The 17,792-nt window shown below is 39.7% G+C and overlaps 3 protein-coding genes across 3 annotated transcripts; 1 reads left to right on the forward strand and 2 right to left on the reverse strand.

Moving 5' to 3' along the window:
- Positions 1-688: 688 nt before the first annotated feature.
- Positions 689-4,430, reverse strand: LOC119729039 (protein mab-21-like 2). Its single transcript, XM_038201533.1, has 4 exons — positions 3,952-4,430; positions 3,010-3,148; positions 2,344-2,521; positions 689-1,840 (listed from the first exon to the last, which is right to left on the reverse strand). Exons 1-4 carry the CDS (start codon positions 4,399-4,401, stop codon positions 1,336-1,338), a joined length of 1,272 nt encoding a protein of 423 aa, XP_038057461.1. The 5' UTR covers positions 4,402-4,430; the 3' UTR covers positions 689-1,335.
- Positions 4,431-4,508: 78 nt separating this feature from the next.
- On the forward strand, positions 4,509-12,224 carry LOC119729037 (protein tilB homolog). The gene is made up of 15 exons (XM_038201531.1): positions 4,509-4,624; positions 5,369-5,462; positions 5,998-6,071; positions 6,219-6,296; positions 6,694-6,790; positions 7,014-7,089; positions 7,486-7,596; positions 8,073-8,167; positions 8,495-8,587; positions 8,729-8,821; positions 9,138-9,218; positions 9,885-10,020; positions 10,441-10,536; positions 10,672-10,769; positions 11,047-12,224. Exons 1-15 carry the CDS (start codon positions 4,615-4,617, stop codon positions 11,219-11,221), a joined length of 1,407 nt encoding a protein of 468 aa, XP_038057459.1. The 5' UTR covers positions 4,509-4,614; the 3' UTR covers positions 11,222-12,224.
- On the reverse strand, positions 11,778-16,857 carry LOC119729038 (tektin-B1-like). The gene is made up of 6 exons (XM_038201532.1): positions 16,691-16,857; positions 15,979-16,419; positions 15,509-15,723; positions 14,570-14,792; positions 13,682-13,905; positions 11,778-13,085 (listed from the first exon to the last, which is right to left on the reverse strand). Exons 2-6 carry the CDS (start codon positions 16,402-16,404, stop codon positions 12,881-12,883), a joined length of 1,293 nt encoding a protein of 430 aa, XP_038057460.1. The 5' UTR covers positions 16,405-16,419; positions 16,691-16,857; the 3' UTR covers positions 11,778-12,880.
- Between the last annotated feature and the right edge of the window lie 935 nt (positions 16,858-17,792).

Consider the following 17,792-nt stretch of genomic DNA (forward strand, 5'->3'; position numbering starts at 1 on the left):
ATGTGGCCTCTCTGGACTCCCATATATTTGCACTAAGTTTAGTCGGGCACCATTTGCAGTCATCAGCCGACATTTGAAGCAAAAAAATCAGATAAAAAAAAAAAAAAAAAGCCGCGTCGCCGCACCACCACTTTTTGGGCAAGCTCCATACCAGAAACCGGAGACTTTTTTTTGGCCTTAGGTAAAAAAAACGGTAAAAAAAAATCTCCCACAACCTTAAAATAGTGACTTTAAAACAGTATTCGAAACCAAGGAAGGATCCGGGGGGGGGGGGCAACGGGGGCCATGCCCCCCCCCCCCCAAAAAAAATCCAACCAATTTTTTTTTTTTTAAGTGACGTTGCAATAAAGGCAGGCACTGCGTACACCACCAACTTTTCCTTAAAAAAACATTGGTTAAAGTGGCCAGAAATTACCTCAGATCGCACCACAGAGCATCTAGAATCCCAAAACGCCGTAATTTTTTGAGCCACTTTTTTGGGGGACCAACAATTTGTTTGGTCTGCAATTTTTTTTAATCTGCAAATTAGCTCTTAAATCTTGTCCCGTATTATGTTGTGTGGCTTAATGGCATTTTGTGCAAGCTGCATGACTCTTCTCACACCGACCAACTATTTTTTTTTACGGTGAGGGCGCTGTCACTTCATTATTTTCTGGGCACAGACAGAATAAATATCATGTTGAATGAGGGCGTTTGGCAACTTTAATTCAATCTGAAAATTAAAATTGTCAAAAAGTACGACTTTCGAATCATAGATACCTGTAAATTAACGTCAAAAACCTGGCATTCACGTCTTTTGTACTCCGACTCAGGCGTCGCTACAGCGCCCCCTCTCGCTAAGAATCGGCCATTTGTGAAGTCCAACAAAGGGGCGGGGCTAAGACGGGCAGTACTTAATAACTTCACACCGAGTTCCAAGTCGAGAAGAAATGCTTTATAACAAGAAAACCACACAAACCTTTGCAAAGGGTTTCGAATAATTCTCTTTTGCATTATACCACCTTATTTTAAATAAATTGAGCAGAAAAGCATCATTTTAACAGTGGCTTTGTCACCAGAAACTACTTTGACAAAACAAGAAAACAGGATTTTAACTACAAAGTAATGCTTTCAATACCTGTCAAGACATGAAGAATAATTTTATACATCTCTCACGTTGAAGTGTATTTCTTTTTTTTACTGTCTAGAATTTTTTTCGTATAAAACTACTGCACAAAATAAACATACGTTTTTTAACCATATACAACCTCATTATAAATTAATGTTTATCTCTCTAGGAATTAATAGTTTATCTCTAGGAATTTCTTGCAGCCTCAAATTTGAAAATGTATTATGCTAAAATTTGGGACCACATGTGGTTTTTAACCGAGTGTATTCCTTCCGCCCTTTCACATCTCCCAAGAAGAAGGTTTTGTCCGGCCGCTGCACAACATCGTTCAGAATCGCCTTGAGATGGTCAGCCACGGGCTTGAGATCTCTCCTGTCGTAGCCGGCCAAGAGGTTCGTTTCGGGGAGGAAGAAGTGAGGGCACGCCCCTTTTAACAGGGCTTGGATGACCGCCAGGAATAGGTCCACGAAGGCGCGGCCCAGCTTGTCTGGTTCCCAGTCTTCATCCTGCGGATACTGCACGCACTGGTGGAGGAACACCGTGCGGATGATGCGGGGCCCGACCGGATTGAAATCCTCGTGGTTTTCCTCCTGCATCGCCAGGATGGCGTCGAGCGCCCGGCGTCGGCAAGTAGGATAACCGCGTCCTTCATCCGCCTGTGCTGCTAGGAGATTCTCTCCTGGGTACAAACAGCTGCACCAGAGTTTACGAGCATCCTCAGTCCCTTTAGGCCTATCGATTGGAGGGGGAGAAAATCATTATGACTTTTGAAATTCATTCATGAAACTAGCGGATTCTTTAGATTTTACAACTGGAAAAGCCTTTTGTAACCACAGCAGCCTGATCCAGCATTGGCCAAGTGAAAATGCCCATACATAGTGGCCACAACCTCGTTAAGTTTTAACAAATAAATAAATATTTAAGGTGTTTTCTGAAATCCTATAATCCTCGTATAAACTATCGAGGTTTCCACTTTTCCAGGTTACATATTTTGTTTTGTACTAAACATGAAATCTTTAAAAAAATAGTGAATGAAAACATCATTCTAAACACAAAAGTGTAAAAAATTTCCAATTATGACTAAACTTCAATACAAATTCATTAAAAAGAAATTAGGAAGACAGACAATAAACAAAATGATTTTTCTATGAATAATTAGGAAAACTTCATATAAAAACATATATCCCCACTCTCCCGTTCCATTTTAAGCCCCATGTACATGTTGATCCACAAACCTGATTGCAAAGAGGTAGAAATGTGGCTTGACGGACTCGATTCTGTCCAGCGACATCCAGGAGCAGTGCGGCCATTGGCTCAACGTCCCCTCCGGCCAAGCGTTCACATTGACGGCCGGTAAGAGACTAACAGTGTATGAGTTGCCTCTCATAAGCAGGGTAAGTGCCACAGCCGGACCTGAAAGTAGAACATGAAAAAGGCAAATTTTTATCTAAAAACTTCCTCAGCCATAAGCATGCAAAATACAGTGGATACTAACAAAAAATGAAAGATTAGTTTCTATTTTTCCCATTTTCCAATTTAAGTTCAAACTATGTTTCTAACTCTATCTCCTTTTCTTTGCATGAAAAACTGCAATTTCAGACTTCTGCATACATTAACCCACTTTTGTTATCTTTAACCAAACAAAACAAAAGCGTCAAATGAATATTTATGTGAGCATGCACCGTTTCAGGCATGGGAATGAACTTCAATGAACAAACCGAAAACTTGTGTAAAAACACGAAATAAGATGTGAAATCAGGCAAAAAAGCCCCAAAACAGGCTCAAAATACATAAAAACGCAGAAATTTGGGCAATAAGAAAGCAGGAATTCCTGTTTAAACAGGAAGATCTCATGCCTGACTATTTTTAAAGACTCTGAACTGGTTTATTCCCGCACTGACCCTGCAGCTCGACTGTGACCTGGTAGACGGTCGGCTCTCTCTCCCAGAAACATTCCTGCTCCAATGCATTCACTGCCTCCTCAAGGAGACGACAGAAGCGACGCAGCACTTTACCAGGCATCAGCAACGAACCTTGCTCCTAATAAATGCATATAAAGACATCCATTCAAACCATGAGATTGGTCTAAGAGATGACTGTGGACTCAAATGAACTTCTGGACAGTACTGCATATTTTTTAAATCTTAAGTTTTTTGGATTAGGATAGGAATATAGTAGATTTGAGATTCGAGTCACAGTACATGAAGTTCTCTAAATATTGAAGTATATGTAGTTTAAATACTATTATAAGATGGAATTTTACGTCGGGGTGATATAAATCAAATTAGGTTTTTTGCCCTTCACCGACATTTTTTAAACACTGTATACTTAGTGTGTTACCTCCCGAGTGAAAGTTGGAAAAAAAATTTTAAAAAAAAACGTCGGTGAAGGGCAAAAAACCTAATTTGATTAGTTTAAATACACTTTTTAGGAACAAAATACGTTTTCCACTAGGCCCTATTGACTTTATTTCAGTATTTTTCAACATGATTTTAACACAATTTGAATTAAAAAAAAGATGAAACAGAAATTAAAAAAATTGAAAGCATTCAACAAATTACTAAGGACATTAGAATTGATTTAATTAAAAATCACCAAATAATAAAAAGCGAGTTTGTGAAAAAACAAATTCATAGTATCATACTTCATTTTTACAAAAAAATGTTTGTTTGAAATCTGTAAAGAAAAAATACAAAACAAAAAAACCGGACAATTTGACAGAAACTGTTGTTACTTTTTAGGATTGTAATTTTTTTTGCATAACTACAGTACAACGGTCACAGAAAATTTAATTAATTTGCTCAAAAACAAAAAAGCAACATCGGGTAACCATGGCAACCTACATCCTCCTCCCTGCCGCATAAATCCTGCAGAAATGTGACAGCCGGGTCTGTCCTCAAGAAGCCGAAACCCGGCAGGGGCGCGACGTAAGGATTGTCACTCTGACATGAGTCCGTGTAGGTGAAGCACTTCTCATCCCCCGAGACGTCTTGCCTCTTACGGGTGAGAAGGTTGCGAAGCGGGACCAAAACATCGAACCTATGTCCGCCCGTCGCGGTCACCCCGAATGTGCAGTCCGAAGTTCTCGGTACTTCGCTCTGAAAACGGTCGTCCTTTTCGCCGACTAGCCGGAGAAGCGGCGCCAGAGCCCTGTCAATGAGTCGTTGGTGACACAGCTTGATGTTCTTCTTTTCTGGATAAACATGTCCTTCGAGATAACTGGTTACATTTGCAGTTAAACTTGGTTGAGCGTTGGCCATTTTGAGTACAGTTTCATGCTGAACACATTTCATGCATTTTGTCAGTGGAATGTTTAGGTGACAGTAATTGAACTACTGGTGGCGCTATTTATCAATAATCATGTGTCAGTGAACTATTGGTGGCGCTATCACAGAAATTCAATGTCGTGTAAAGTTTATTTACAACCGACCTGCCAACCAACTAAAACTTACAACTTGCCAACTGAATGATCAAAACATCCCTGCTGGATAAAACGGCCGCTAATTATGGTTCGAAGTAAGTTTCACATTTTACCGTTTCACTTTTTACTTTCCCGAGTTTGGATCGGCATGATCGGTGGGATAAAAACATCCGTTTCTAACTTGACAATCAATCATGATTGCAATACGCGTGGGCAACAATCCAACATTTTCATGATTTTGAATGGTGGGGGGAGGGGGTGTGCTTGGTTGGAAGGGAGGGTTTACACATGGTTTACGGCACTTGGAACATGTGATAGTTAAGAAGCAGAATCTGTTAACGCAATAGAAAAAAAATCTTTAATCAAAACAAAAACTGAAGGAAAGCGTTTTTATAAAGGCAGTGTATATTTTGCCGGAGACGGCAAACCTTTAGTAAACGTTAGTTTGCCGGATATGCACTGAACATGCGCAGTTACTGGTTTTTTGTACTTAAACATTTTCCGGTGACAAATTTTAGTCTGGCTCCATGCCAAAATTATCGTTGTAACCTCGTATTCACAAAATGGGATTCAGACCATTTTATAATTTCAGATTTTATTTACCTTTTAAAAAAAATCCTCCAGAGCCACAAATCTGAAAAAGAAAATGTAATACTCTGCAAAAACATGTTTGAGACATGTTAAAATAATAAAAGAAGAATATTCTTATTTATTTGGGGATGAGAAAATGGATACCTGTGTGAAACGATCTATGGACAGTGCTTTTATCAAAATGAATCATTTTAAGCACCTATCCTAGTTTCCTAGTATCATGACTGTTTGTTTTTAACCCCCTCCAGTTACAGAGGACCTTATCCGCAAGCGAGCGGAGCACAATAACATGGAGATATCAACGTTGGAGGAAATCTCTCTCCATCAGCAGGATATCGAGCGGTAAAGACCAGAAATAATATTTTTACACTTCAAACTGAGTTATTTCGTAGAAGTCTTGTATGGCTCTCTGTTTCTAAATAATCCCTCCACAAGTCATGCCTATAGTTACCATTATTACCAAATGGTGCTTTTTCCCCCAAAAGATGGACATGTGCCAGTCTAATCAATCTGTTTAAAATTCTCTGTTGCAAGAGCTTTGAAAACTCCATTTCCGTAAAATTTTAAGTGGGACCTCATGTTTGGATGGTTAAAAAACTTCAGAGAAGTTACATTTTTCTGGAAATTTTGTGGTAATTTTGGAGAATTTTTAGTTTAGGTCATTCATCATGCTTTTCTGCACTCAATGCCTCTGTCTGGATTGGTTCCATTTGTTATGAATATTCATCTTGTTTTGACCAATAGGATAGAGCATTTGGACAAATTGGAGCATTTTGCTGGCTGGAGAGTGAGTGTGGACCCCTATTATGCACTTGTTGTCTCAGCTGTCTGGATTGGTTCCATTTGTTATGAATATTCATCTCGTTTTGACCAATAGGATAGAGCATTTGGACAAATTGTGCCGTGAGCTGAAGATTCTCTATCTACAGAGCAACCTCATTCCCAAAATAGGTAAGGATGATTCCAGGAACTTTAAAGAATAAAATACCAATAATCATCGGGTGTCATAGAAACATTAGCAGCATTCAGTTTGGACATGGTAATGTATTTTGCATTCATGAAATGTGATCTTTGCTTGGCCTTTTTTTTTTTTGTCAGAGAATGTTGGCAGACTGAAGAAGATGGAGTATCTTAACATGGCGCTGAACAATGTGGAGAGAGTCGAGAACTTGGAAGGTGAGGAGAATTGCAAGATTTTGAGGAACTGTTAGCCATGTTTTGATGATTCCAGTGTTGTCATGATTTTTTAAAATTCCTAGCCTTAAATTGGTTGGGCTTGGTTCAAACCCAACCAAGTGAACAGTAGAGTAGGCTACATGTAGGTTGTGGGGCCCCATGGTCATCCATAAAATTTGTTTGTTTCGTACAGCTTCCTATGTTCATCGATTGAGGGCAGCAATTTAGGTAAAGTATCATGCTCAAGAACACAGAATTATAATTGACAAAATGACAAGCTGATATCACTGCTGCAAAGCAAGTTGTCTTTGTAACCGCTGGATTTGCATAGTTTGTTATCATACTCTCTAAAATTTGTGGAATAACAAACCTTTAATTCTTGCTTTATTTTGCCCAGGTTGCGAGTCGCTCAAGAAATTGGACCTCACCATTAACTTTGTAGGGGAGCTCACAAGCCTGGAGAGCCTGAAGGAGAACTACAATCTGAAGGAACTGTAAATAAGAGGCTTGAATCGAAGACTATTACTTGATTATAAGAAGTAGTGATAATGGAAACGTTTTGGGTCAATTAGTGAAGCCGTTAGCTCTTATAACAAATCAAATTCTGGTTCAGTACTCATGAAATCTGCTGGCTTGTAAGCCAAACTTTAACTTTAGATTTGTATTCGAAGATGCAGTAGTACAATTGATTTTTTGGATTGTTTTTCTTATTTTCAGGTTTTTAACCGGTAACCCTTGCACAAAGTTTGAAGGCTACAGGGAGTACGTCATTGCCGTCTTACCACAATTGAAGGTATTCTATTTATTTGAGGTGGTTTCATTGAAAAAAGTTCAAATCACAGAAACTAATTGCACATTTGATTGCACACTCTTCTTACCACTGCTCATCAGAGAGTAGCAATTGTAGCAAAGTCTCTTGCCTAGGGACATAGCACCATTATCTGGGCTTAGTTTTGACCTACACTCGGAATACTGCTGTTGCGCCTTCCTTATCAAAATTAACCTTTTTAAATCTGCTACCTGTGGCTTTGTTTTGTCGCAATGGTCACATATTGCTGAGATAAAAATTAAGAATGTGTTGACTGCGAACACTCTGTAAGCACTCTGTGAATACAAAGGCTTCCAGATTTGTATTGCAAGATTTCCGAACTCTCCTTCATGAAAAACTCAAACCTCATTATTTTAACAGTATCTTGACGGTAAAGAGGTAGATAAATCAGAGCGGATAAAAGCAATCCAAGCTTTGAGGAACATCCGACCGATGATCTTGCAACAAGAAGAAGACTACAGAATAAAAAGAGTAAGTAGTCAATACAGAAAAATATTTCAAGCCAGAAAGGGGAATACTGCGAAAACAAAGGAATGTCCACAGTAGGTATGTATGGTAAACATGGGTGTCGGTCCGAGTGTTCCATTTTGGTTAGGTTAACTGTTTAGTGCTGTCATATGAAAAGTCAGACTTCAATCTCAACCAAACTTGTTGACAATAATCTTTGGGTAGGGGACTTCAGATGACTGGAGACATTTGAGGTCAAAGGTCATCTAGGGGTCCAATGAGGTCATTGTTGATTTTGGTTAGGTCAACTGAAACATGCTATCCTTACTAACGGACTGTATAAATACTGCCGGCATGCCAGGGGGGTCGCGCAATTTTCATTTGCAGTATTTCTTTGTTTTTAAACTTGGCCTCAAATATCAAGAGTTAATTATCAGTAGATTAATAAAAGCCTGCAGAGGCTGTCCTTGAAATGCTCATTTTTCTTCTTGTTCGCTTAGGAAAAAGAGAAAGAAGCAAGTGAGAAATCGGAGAAGCAATCAAAGGAGACGAAGAAAGGGTTTGATGGCCGCTGGTACACGGACGTGAATGAAGGGTAAGTTCTTGAAACAGAAAATGGCGGAGTTGTAATCATGCCAATGACAAGTCTAAAACAAGCTAAATCCAATGAACGGTGTCAAATGAATGCCTTTGATACAGTTCATTTGAATCCCTTGTCCTTTGACTTGAGACTCAGACGATTCATGATTGACTTGTTCTAAAGACTTGAAAACAGCAGACTGGGAAGCACATATTTTTTTAATTGGGAAATCAGCGGCTGTGCATGCTTGAATTGAGAGTAGTTCATTGAGTGCGCATTTTGATACCATAATAACCAGATTTATATCAAAATTCAATTGTTAATGATTGACTTGCTTCACAGCGACTCATCAAAAGAGCAAGGCAGCACAAATGGCCATGGAAACAATGAAGATGATGAAGCGGAAACCATGGAAACAGAGGAGGACACAAGCAGGTTGGTTCCCTCTTTTTAAAATTTTGGAGACTTGTCAGATGCCTGTGATTCAACCTTTTTTTCTTTTCTCTTTTGAAGTAGAAAGGAGACAAGTGGAAAATTGAGGGATATATTTTGTATAATGACTTTTTCTCTTTGTAGTTTTTGGCAAGAGGAAACGGACTTCACACCTGAGTCGAGAATAGCGGTCCACGACCATGTCAAGAAGGCAAGAGAAAAAGACGAGAAGAAATCGTAAGTTAAATAATGAAAGGTTTGCGAAAACACAGGAACGTCGAGTTTATACCTCTGGTTCTTTTCAGAACCATTCTCTTAGTTGAGAAATTATTCGCACATGGTGTTTCCGCAAACCTTTCATTATTTAGTATCTCCACCATGCAAAGCCTCAAATCTTACAAATCATAAGTTGATATCATTATAATTCTTCTTGCTCTGTCAAAATCCTGTAGTCTAGTCTTGCCTTAAAGCGGTATTTTTCATCAGTCATACCCTGCCATTGCATTATTCTTGCTTTTTGTTGTCATTGCCTCTGTTGTCCCTGTTATTGTAGGAAACCCGGTCCTGATGTGCCCAAGCGGAGGATCCGGTTGAAGACGGATGACGGGAAGCTGCTGAACGTCAACGAGGCAAAGTGAGGCCAGTCGTTACTTGTCAAATCTAAACTTACAGACAAATCTAGCCATTTTCTGCGGCAGCACCAGGCTTGCATGAGTCGCGCTCGGGTAGTACACACGCACTCCGGCTCCCTCGACCAATAGGAACACCAAAATGCGCATGCGCCTCGTCTTTAAGAACGCGTGCAGCAGACGCGTGGGCGTGACACCGCCGCAATAAAAGCTTCTTATTCTGGTCGCCGGATTCCATTATATGAAATCTGTGCAGGAACAATAGGTTGTGTGTCAACAAAGGGGGCGCTTTTTGACCACTTTTCAAAAGATCCCCTGGATGGGGCACACTGCGAGTGCGTACTGGTTTGCACGCATTTAGCGTGAAGTATGCGCGACTTCATTTTTTCTGAATGTACGCAAAGCCATAGCGTCTTCACGTCAGCATCAGGCATTGCCGGTAATGCTATTCGAATGTCTCTCCCAGTAGTCTGCCCCAAATTCCCCCTTTTCTTGCCGTTGAGAGGGTACTTCTGCACTGAGCCAAAAGGGTTGTATAATTTCTGCATGCACATGCTGTTTCATATGCTTATAGCATGAAGTACAAATGACCAGTTTTCATCTGAATGCAGAGAAGATCTTACAATCGCATTAGTCACTTCTTTGAGGTTTTTTCCTCTTTTTTTTTGCAGAATCGATTTCTCACTGACAGACGACGAAGAGAACAACTGTTTATGCCTGGATGTTGCGTGCTACAAACACCTGGATACATCACTCCTTGACGTCGATGTCCAACCGACGCACGTCAAGGTGGTCATCAAAGGAAAGGTCAATAATTATTTCTTCGTTTTTCCCCCCCTCATTGACATTTAATGTTGTACCAACCATGAACTTCAACAAATTTGGAATTTTTTTTTCTGACAAATTTTAAATCTGTAAAAAGTTTTATTTTTATCAAACAAATTGTTTTCCCCATGGTGGTTGTCTGCAACCCTCTGTAAAAGGCTTTTGCACTTAGAATGTATAACAAGATATGCCTTGATTACCGTCGGGTTGCAAATAATTTGAAATTTGAAAGGTAATTCAAAGTTTGTAAAGTAACTTTTTCATATGGAACTCACTTCCAAAATTGCATTATTTTTACACTGCTAGAAAACTAACTATTTGAAACTCAAAACTTGAACAAGGAGAGAAATTGTTATGTCAAGATTGTGCATTTATATTTATGTGTGAATTCCCTGTTTATAGGTTTTCCAGTTAGTTTTGACGGAAGAGATCATGCCCGATAGCAGCAAGGCCCAGCGATCACAGACAACAGGTCATCTGCTCATCAAAATGCCTAAGGTAAAAGGTCCATTCACAAAGGTCAAAGGTCATTTGCCATGAGGTCATCTTTTGAGGGGTCAGCAGGAACTGCTAAATTTACAAAGTAAAAAAAAGAAAATTTTGATTCGTCTCTATTTTGATTTTTTCCTTTAGGTGAACCAGGTCATAAAAGCCAAAGTTACCAAGCCAGCTAATACCTCGAAAGAAGTCAGACCAGCAGATGAAGGACAACAGAAGAAATCAACAGGAAGGTTGGTCCTTATTGGTTATCTCTGCACCTCATACATATTCATGAACCTAGCTCTGCATTGTCATTGGTCCAGTCATTAGAATAGATATAAAGTAGACGATGTAAGTTTTTCTTTCAATCTGAATGTACACAAAGCAATATCTTCACTTGAGCATAAGGTGCATGGCATTTATGCATTCGAGTCCGTCCTACCTTTCTCTTTGAAACCAAGCGAGGGGGTACTTGTGCACGGAGTTAGTTCAAACTGACAACTCAAGATTTATTTTCTCTCTCCCCAGCACTTATGGAGGCACCTTGGAGGTCGATCCCACATCAGCGCAGAACGTGGACCTCATGGTAACGGAACAGTCTGGCCAACGCAGACCGTACGAGTGCGCCAAGAGGAAAGAGGCCGTGGATAGACCCAACAGCCAGGATTTTGTGGATGATCCAGATGTGCCTCCATTGATGTGAAATAAACTGTTGCATAAATAATACATTCCAGCAGCATTTTGAACATGAATGTACATACTTATTCCGTCCGAATCAAGATTTTAAAGGAATTATACAGAACTTTGGAAATTGTCAGTCATGTATTTTAAAGTTGTATTTTTTACGTGCTCTTTGTATGTGCAGAGCCTATATCTATAGCCAGTTGGAAAAAAACATACATGCATGTGTACACACACACTTGTTCCGTAGTTGTGGGGACTACACACGAGTTGTTCCATGGTACTACGGGGACCGAAGATGCTGTGGGGACAGCAGAAAGTCCCCATAACTCGGTCCTAATTTGCCTAACAATAAACAACTTCCCCATATACATTTTGTAATGTGGTGACACTACTTCGCAAGATTTTATCGTTTTCATGAATTTATTCTCTGATGTGGAATAATAAATGTTTGAACAAAACAATCTTCTGAGGAATCAATTTTTTCGAAAGTTTCAGAAGATTTGGAAGAGAGCATTATTACAAATGAGGGGAATATTAAATAATAAGACAAAGTGAATACACGTAGTTTCAAGTAATACTTTTACGACAATTTTTTTTATTAAGATATTCATGCATTGCTGACATTAAACAATTATAAGATGCAGTATACACACAATATTTACAGTGCCAGAAATTGCTAAATTGCTCAAAAGTGCATGTGAAAATTCATGGACCATGGTGGATTTCATAAAAAAACATGCAAAAGTGGTTGGTTAGAAGTGTATGAAGACATATCTAAACATGTTCCTCAATCCCATCCCCAGAAATTGTCTTCAGGCCCGTAAAAAAAATGACACAAACAATATTAAAATTAGTGTTGCTTCTCCCTAGTTGTAACTTTCAAAGACCCTGTGTAAACAGAGCATATTAAAATAGTAACATTGGCCCATTTGCGACAACAGTCCACTGTAATTGCAGCAATTTCCAAATAGAATTTTTTCCTTCACTAAAGTTGGTTTCATGTGATTATTTATTTGAAAAAATACAGATAAATATAAAAATCAGCTATAAATGCTGGCCTGCTGCGTTATTGGACGGAATTTCCGGGACGGGTAATAGTCGGCAAAACCGCCTTATTTTGGACGGAAACAAATTACCAGATCTCATGATAGTTAAATACACAATGACTAAAACAGTCTTGTTGGAATTATTAGTTATTTTTATACAAAAGGTGAAGAAGTATCAGAACTTCCATCCAGTACATTTTAAAAAAAAATTATATTCCTTCATGACTGAATGCACATTAATCCGTCAACTTGGTAGCAAAGATCTGGATTTTTGCAAGGAAAAAGGAAAATTTATGAAAGAAATTAAGTGTCGGTCAGTGTCAAAATTTGAGCATATAAACAAGTACAGTTGACTCTGTAGTCGACTTTAGTTGTACTTTGCATTAAGGTTCGGACTGTACAAATGTACATGAATCTGAGTCTGTTTTGTACACGTTTGGAGCATTTCGTAAGCCCTGAATTAGCCAAATTTAGCAATATGCCATTCAAAGTGGGGAAGACATTAAAGCCAACATACAAGCTAAAGCAAAGCCCGGTGCTGATTCGTTTGCTACCAAGTCAAAGGATTTCCACAAATGGTTAACAAGGTCCCCTTGTTGAATTTGAACCCCACCCCCTCGCTTACAACCCCCTCAGTATTGAATGGCGTTCATGGCGGTGTAGACCTCCCTGTCGGTGCGGAAGGTGCCCAGGTTCTTCTGGGTCTGGGTGACGGGGCGTGAGGTCAGCTGCTCCCGGACCCTCATGCACTTGTTGTCCAGGTCCAGCGAGTTGTTCTTGAGAACCAGGTCCTGCTTGATGCGGTACAGCTGCTTCTCGTTTGCATCCCGGATGTTGCTGTTGGAAAAAATAGGCAAATAGAGGATTAAATGTGGCACGATACACACGCGAAGAAATAGATTTGATAGGAAGGTTGATTCCCAAATGATGAACAAATTAAAATATAAACAAAGGATAAACTTTGGCATGGAAAATCATCAACAATGTCGGACAAGTGACAACATTTTTGAGCTAACAAATAACGAAGTACTGTGCAATATTTTGCTATCTCATTGTAAATTTCCACATGACAACCATGCACAAACAAAAGGAACTGACTACAATATAACCATGGGGTAATCTGGGCAAAAAGGCAATTAATTGATTAAACAGGAATTTTCTTTTTCTTGAAGTATTTGTTAAGGTTGCATTTTACAACTCATAGCATTCCTTGACTTTTTGCAGCTTTATGGTTAAAAATGTAAAATCAAATTACCATAACACAGCTGGGCTAAAACTGGCATGAAAAACAAGCCAAAAATATTTGGGGTACCAAAAAAGAAAAACTTCTTTCTTCAAGTACATGTACTTGTTAGGAATATTGTTTTTAAAACTCCAAGCTTTCTGTTCTTCGTTTAAACACTTTTTACAACATCCAACGAAGAGCAACTTACTGTGCGTCCTGCAGCTTTTTCTGCAACGCCTTGATGGAATCCTGGATCTCATGCACCTCGCCTACCAGGCCGTACTGGGCGTTGTCCCGGCACAGCTCCACGTTGGGTCGGTAGGTGCGGTTCTCTAGACGCGTCATGGCCAACATCAAGGGGTTCTGCTTGTCCTGGATGGCCCGCTCCAGATCCCGAATGTTCTTCTCCTGTTTTGCGATCTCTTCTTCTGTCTGTAATTTGGAGTAGAGAAATCAATAAGCAATTTGAAAACTGTTTGTCCATGTTCTCGTAAAAAGTTTTGGTATACTCTGTACTCAAACTATCTCTGCTTGATCAATTTATTTTTGAATGAAAAATAGCATTAATTTCAGTCAACACTTAATTTGGTCCTCCAAAAAATATTGTTTTCATTTCATTCTACATTTACTCTCAACTACTACAACATTACTACTGGGATCACAAATATGACATCGCTAATTCAATGCTGGAAGACAATGGAATCTGTAACTCATTGTGCCGTTTATTTTTACACTTTATGACTTGTTGAAACTTTAATTCAGTGAATGCTTAAAAAATAGCAAGTCGGGGATGTCCCAAAAAGGATTGACAGTACAGCGAGTTTTAGCTTGAAACCAAAACTTAGCAGCTTGAATTTGATCATGGGCACTTGGCATTTTTAATCGGGAGATATTGTCTCATCCTTTCTTCAATGGATCGATTTACATATTGCAATAAGCCCCGCCCATCTTTGGTTTGTACATTTCTAACAGTGCTTGTAACCGAGTGTGATCAAGCTACTGTGGTCACCTGACCAAAGCTTGCAATCTAATTGGCCAAAGGGCACTCTTTGATTGACAAATAGGAAGCATTCATTCTACTTTATCCTGGACTCACATTTTTCTTCTGCCACTCGTCCTCATCTTTGGCCTGCTCCATCTCGTGGATGCGTTTCCGTAGGGCAAACTCCGACGCCTGGCGTTGGGCTTCCAGGTCGTTATCAGTCTGCTTGATGGTGCTGTTGATGGCCTCCCGCAGGTGCGTGGAGGAGCGGATCTCGGCGTTGGCCCGGTCCGTGTTGTACTGGCTGAAGTCCTGCCATGTCTGGGGGGTCACACTCCTGTTATGATAAAAATACAAATCAAAGTTGAATTAGCCTTTATTTTAATACATTGTTTAACATTGTATGTGCTCCTTGATAAATCAATAAATTATTCAGTATAAGGGGGCATTCTAGAGAGTTTTAAGAAGGGGCACTTCGGGGCGGTACGGGCCGGGAAGGAATGACTTGAAAAAGCTTGAATTGTTGGCTGAATTCTGCCCGAGTTATTGTTGGCTGAATTATTCTGTCTAATTAAGATTAGATAGCAGAAATATAAAAATTAAAAGTAAAAATTGCAAAACATGCCTGTGCTTAATGATGCACTGTCTGTGTGCGATTTTAGTGTTTCATCCTGAACAAAATCTATAGGCCTACTTTTTGAAAATTGCTATTTTTCTAGCAATAAGTTATTCACTTTTGAATGAGATTTCAAACCAAATTATAGGCCCCATTTAGTAATAAAATAATTACTTATCAAATTTAAATTATATGCGGCATGACAAAGGAGCGCAAAGGCAACCCCAAAAATGAACATTTTCTGGAGAGTTCCAGATGTCCAAACTAGTAAAAAAAAAATTGATTTTGGCAAAAACAGAAAACAAATTTAAAATCAAATTTGGACTTAAGATGGGCATGGCTGGAATACGCAGTGTGGCTCAGGGGAGGATGCACATGTTGGCTTCTGGTCAAATGTGGGGCGGCCCGTATTGTAGACAATTTGTCATAAAACTGACCCCTTGGGTGTGCGTGTGGAGTTTGGCTGCAGGCAGATATCGGGCGAGTCGATGCTCAGGTCCTGGCAGTACGTGTCAATCTGCTTGGCTTCTGTCTTGTCCCGCAGGTCGGCGGCTAGTTGTTGGCGGGCCTCCTGGAGTAGACAGAGCTGCTCAAAGGCCGAGGCTACTTTGGCTTGAAGGGCCTCCTTGATGCCTTCGATCACGTCCACTTCCTGCGGTGGGAAAAACGATTTACTCATTGTTTGGTGAATGATTTTATGGTTAAAAAAGAAAGGATTATTTGTTGTTTTGATTTTGATTTTTTTTCTTGCCTTTACGGGCCTACAAGGGAAAAATATTAGAGGAATTTATCAAACAGCAAAATGTTTTTTGGTTATAATTCAAAGCGAACCTGAAACAGTGCAAATAAGACTTTCTCGATAATTGATGATTTTTTTCCAAAACAGACAAATGTAGTCTCTTTTCACCTTATTTAATTGCGCGCTTGCTTCATCATCAACAACGTCAATTTTCCTGCGTCCATCTCGGAGCGTTACGCACTCTGTGGCTACGTCAAGGGGCAGCGCTTTGGCCTCTAGCGCCCTCTCCGCCTCATCTTTGTCGCGGGACAGCCGCGCAATCTCCTCGTCCGTATCGGCAAGTGTCTTCTCCAGTGTTTCCCGCCATTTTTCGATGTCGTCGATGCGGTTGGACAGTCGCGTGGTGCTGTCGTGGATGCCCCAGGCCGTGCGGTTGTAGGTGTCGTTGCGCAACTGATGGGAGCTCTGCCGTGTGTCGTGCGAGCCGTCTCGGAGCTTCTCGGCGTTGGTCGCCAGGAGGTGGTTGTTGGTGTGCCAGTCTGATGGGGCATAGTGGGTTGCTGGCTTGCTGGCTATGTCTGCTCGGATAGACATGATTGATTGTGCTTCCTGCAAAGGCAAAAGTTAAGGTAAACAAAAAAATATAAAAACCTTTAACGAATACTACATGCTAAATTCAAAATCTGGAAATCAAACTTCCACCCCCCCCCCCTTCAAAAACAAAAATCTACCCCCGAAAATCTGCCATCCATTCCCGGGATCCCCAACATTAACACACACAGAAAGAAACACCGGTGCAAAAAAAAATCTTCTTATTTTATCGACACGAATATTTATTAAATGAATTCGACCCATCAAACAAATAAAGCAATTAACTTACCACAACTGTAATTAACAGAAACTGTAGATCAATGTGACTTTCTGTTACACAAGTCTCTTGATATAAATCTGATTTCGTTGTGATGTTTCTTGTCAACACTCAAACCACAGCGCGACGAATGCAATAATCACAGAATGCATGCGGTCGTATGATACTGTGTGTGGTGGCAAGACCAAAACACACTCCCCATATGTTCGTCACTAAGCAACAACAACATCTACCGAGACACCACAGAAAGGCGCCTTTGATTTGTCGGTTCCTCTCTATACAGCATCACTTAACCAATCGAATGACAGTTTATAGACCACACGGTAGCGTGTTGGAAGGCGTCGTGTTAGTGCCATGGAAACCGTGACGTTTACTGGGTTGAGACGCAGTTGGACGTTGGTGGCGCTTTTGTATAAACAGCGTCGTCTGCTATTGACGCTGGAATTTTACACAACAAATTGAAGTCCAAATATTATTAATTTGAGCGATTGCCACACTGTTCAATCTAAGAAAATACTAATAGAATTCGTATTTAAAAGGTAAACACTGGTGAAATCTCTAAAAAAATAATGCAAGTGTCATTTTAATTATGTTAATCCCAGCCAGTTTGGAGTCTAATTGTAAAAATGTCAACACCAAGAACAATTTTTTTTGGGTCAAAATGTTATCAGTTTATTTTGATATTCTGCATATATACAATAATTCACAAATTTACAAACACAAATATAATATCCAATTGTATGTACACATTATACAACAGTTGAAAATGAAAATATCTTGAAATAAAACTCACATGGAACAGGGAAAGATTTCCATATACGAAGTTCACTAATTTTCCTCTGTATTGACTAACAATCCCCCAGATAGCAATTTCATGTCATCAAAGTCAATTTGAGCAGTGAGAAAATACAAGCATTTTCTTAGAAAACACTTAGAATTTTTCAGTCCAATCTCATAGGGTTTGTACACAGGGTGTTGAGTGAACTTCGTATATGGAAATCTTTCCTGGAACAGCTTTATGCACCATAGAAGAAATTATTTTTAAATAAAAAAAAACCAAACAGGCCACTTCCTTATTGGTGGAGAAATTCTAGACCACAAACATGGCTTGAAG

Source organism: Patiria miniata, unplaced genomic scaffold (genome assembly GCF_015706575.1).
Source record: "Patiria miniata isolate m_02_andy unplaced genomic scaffold, ASM1570657v1 HiC_scaffold_20, whole genome shotgun sequence".
Lineage (NCBI taxonomy): Eukaryota > Metazoa > Echinodermata > Asteroidea > Valvatida > Asterinidae > Patiria > Patiria miniata.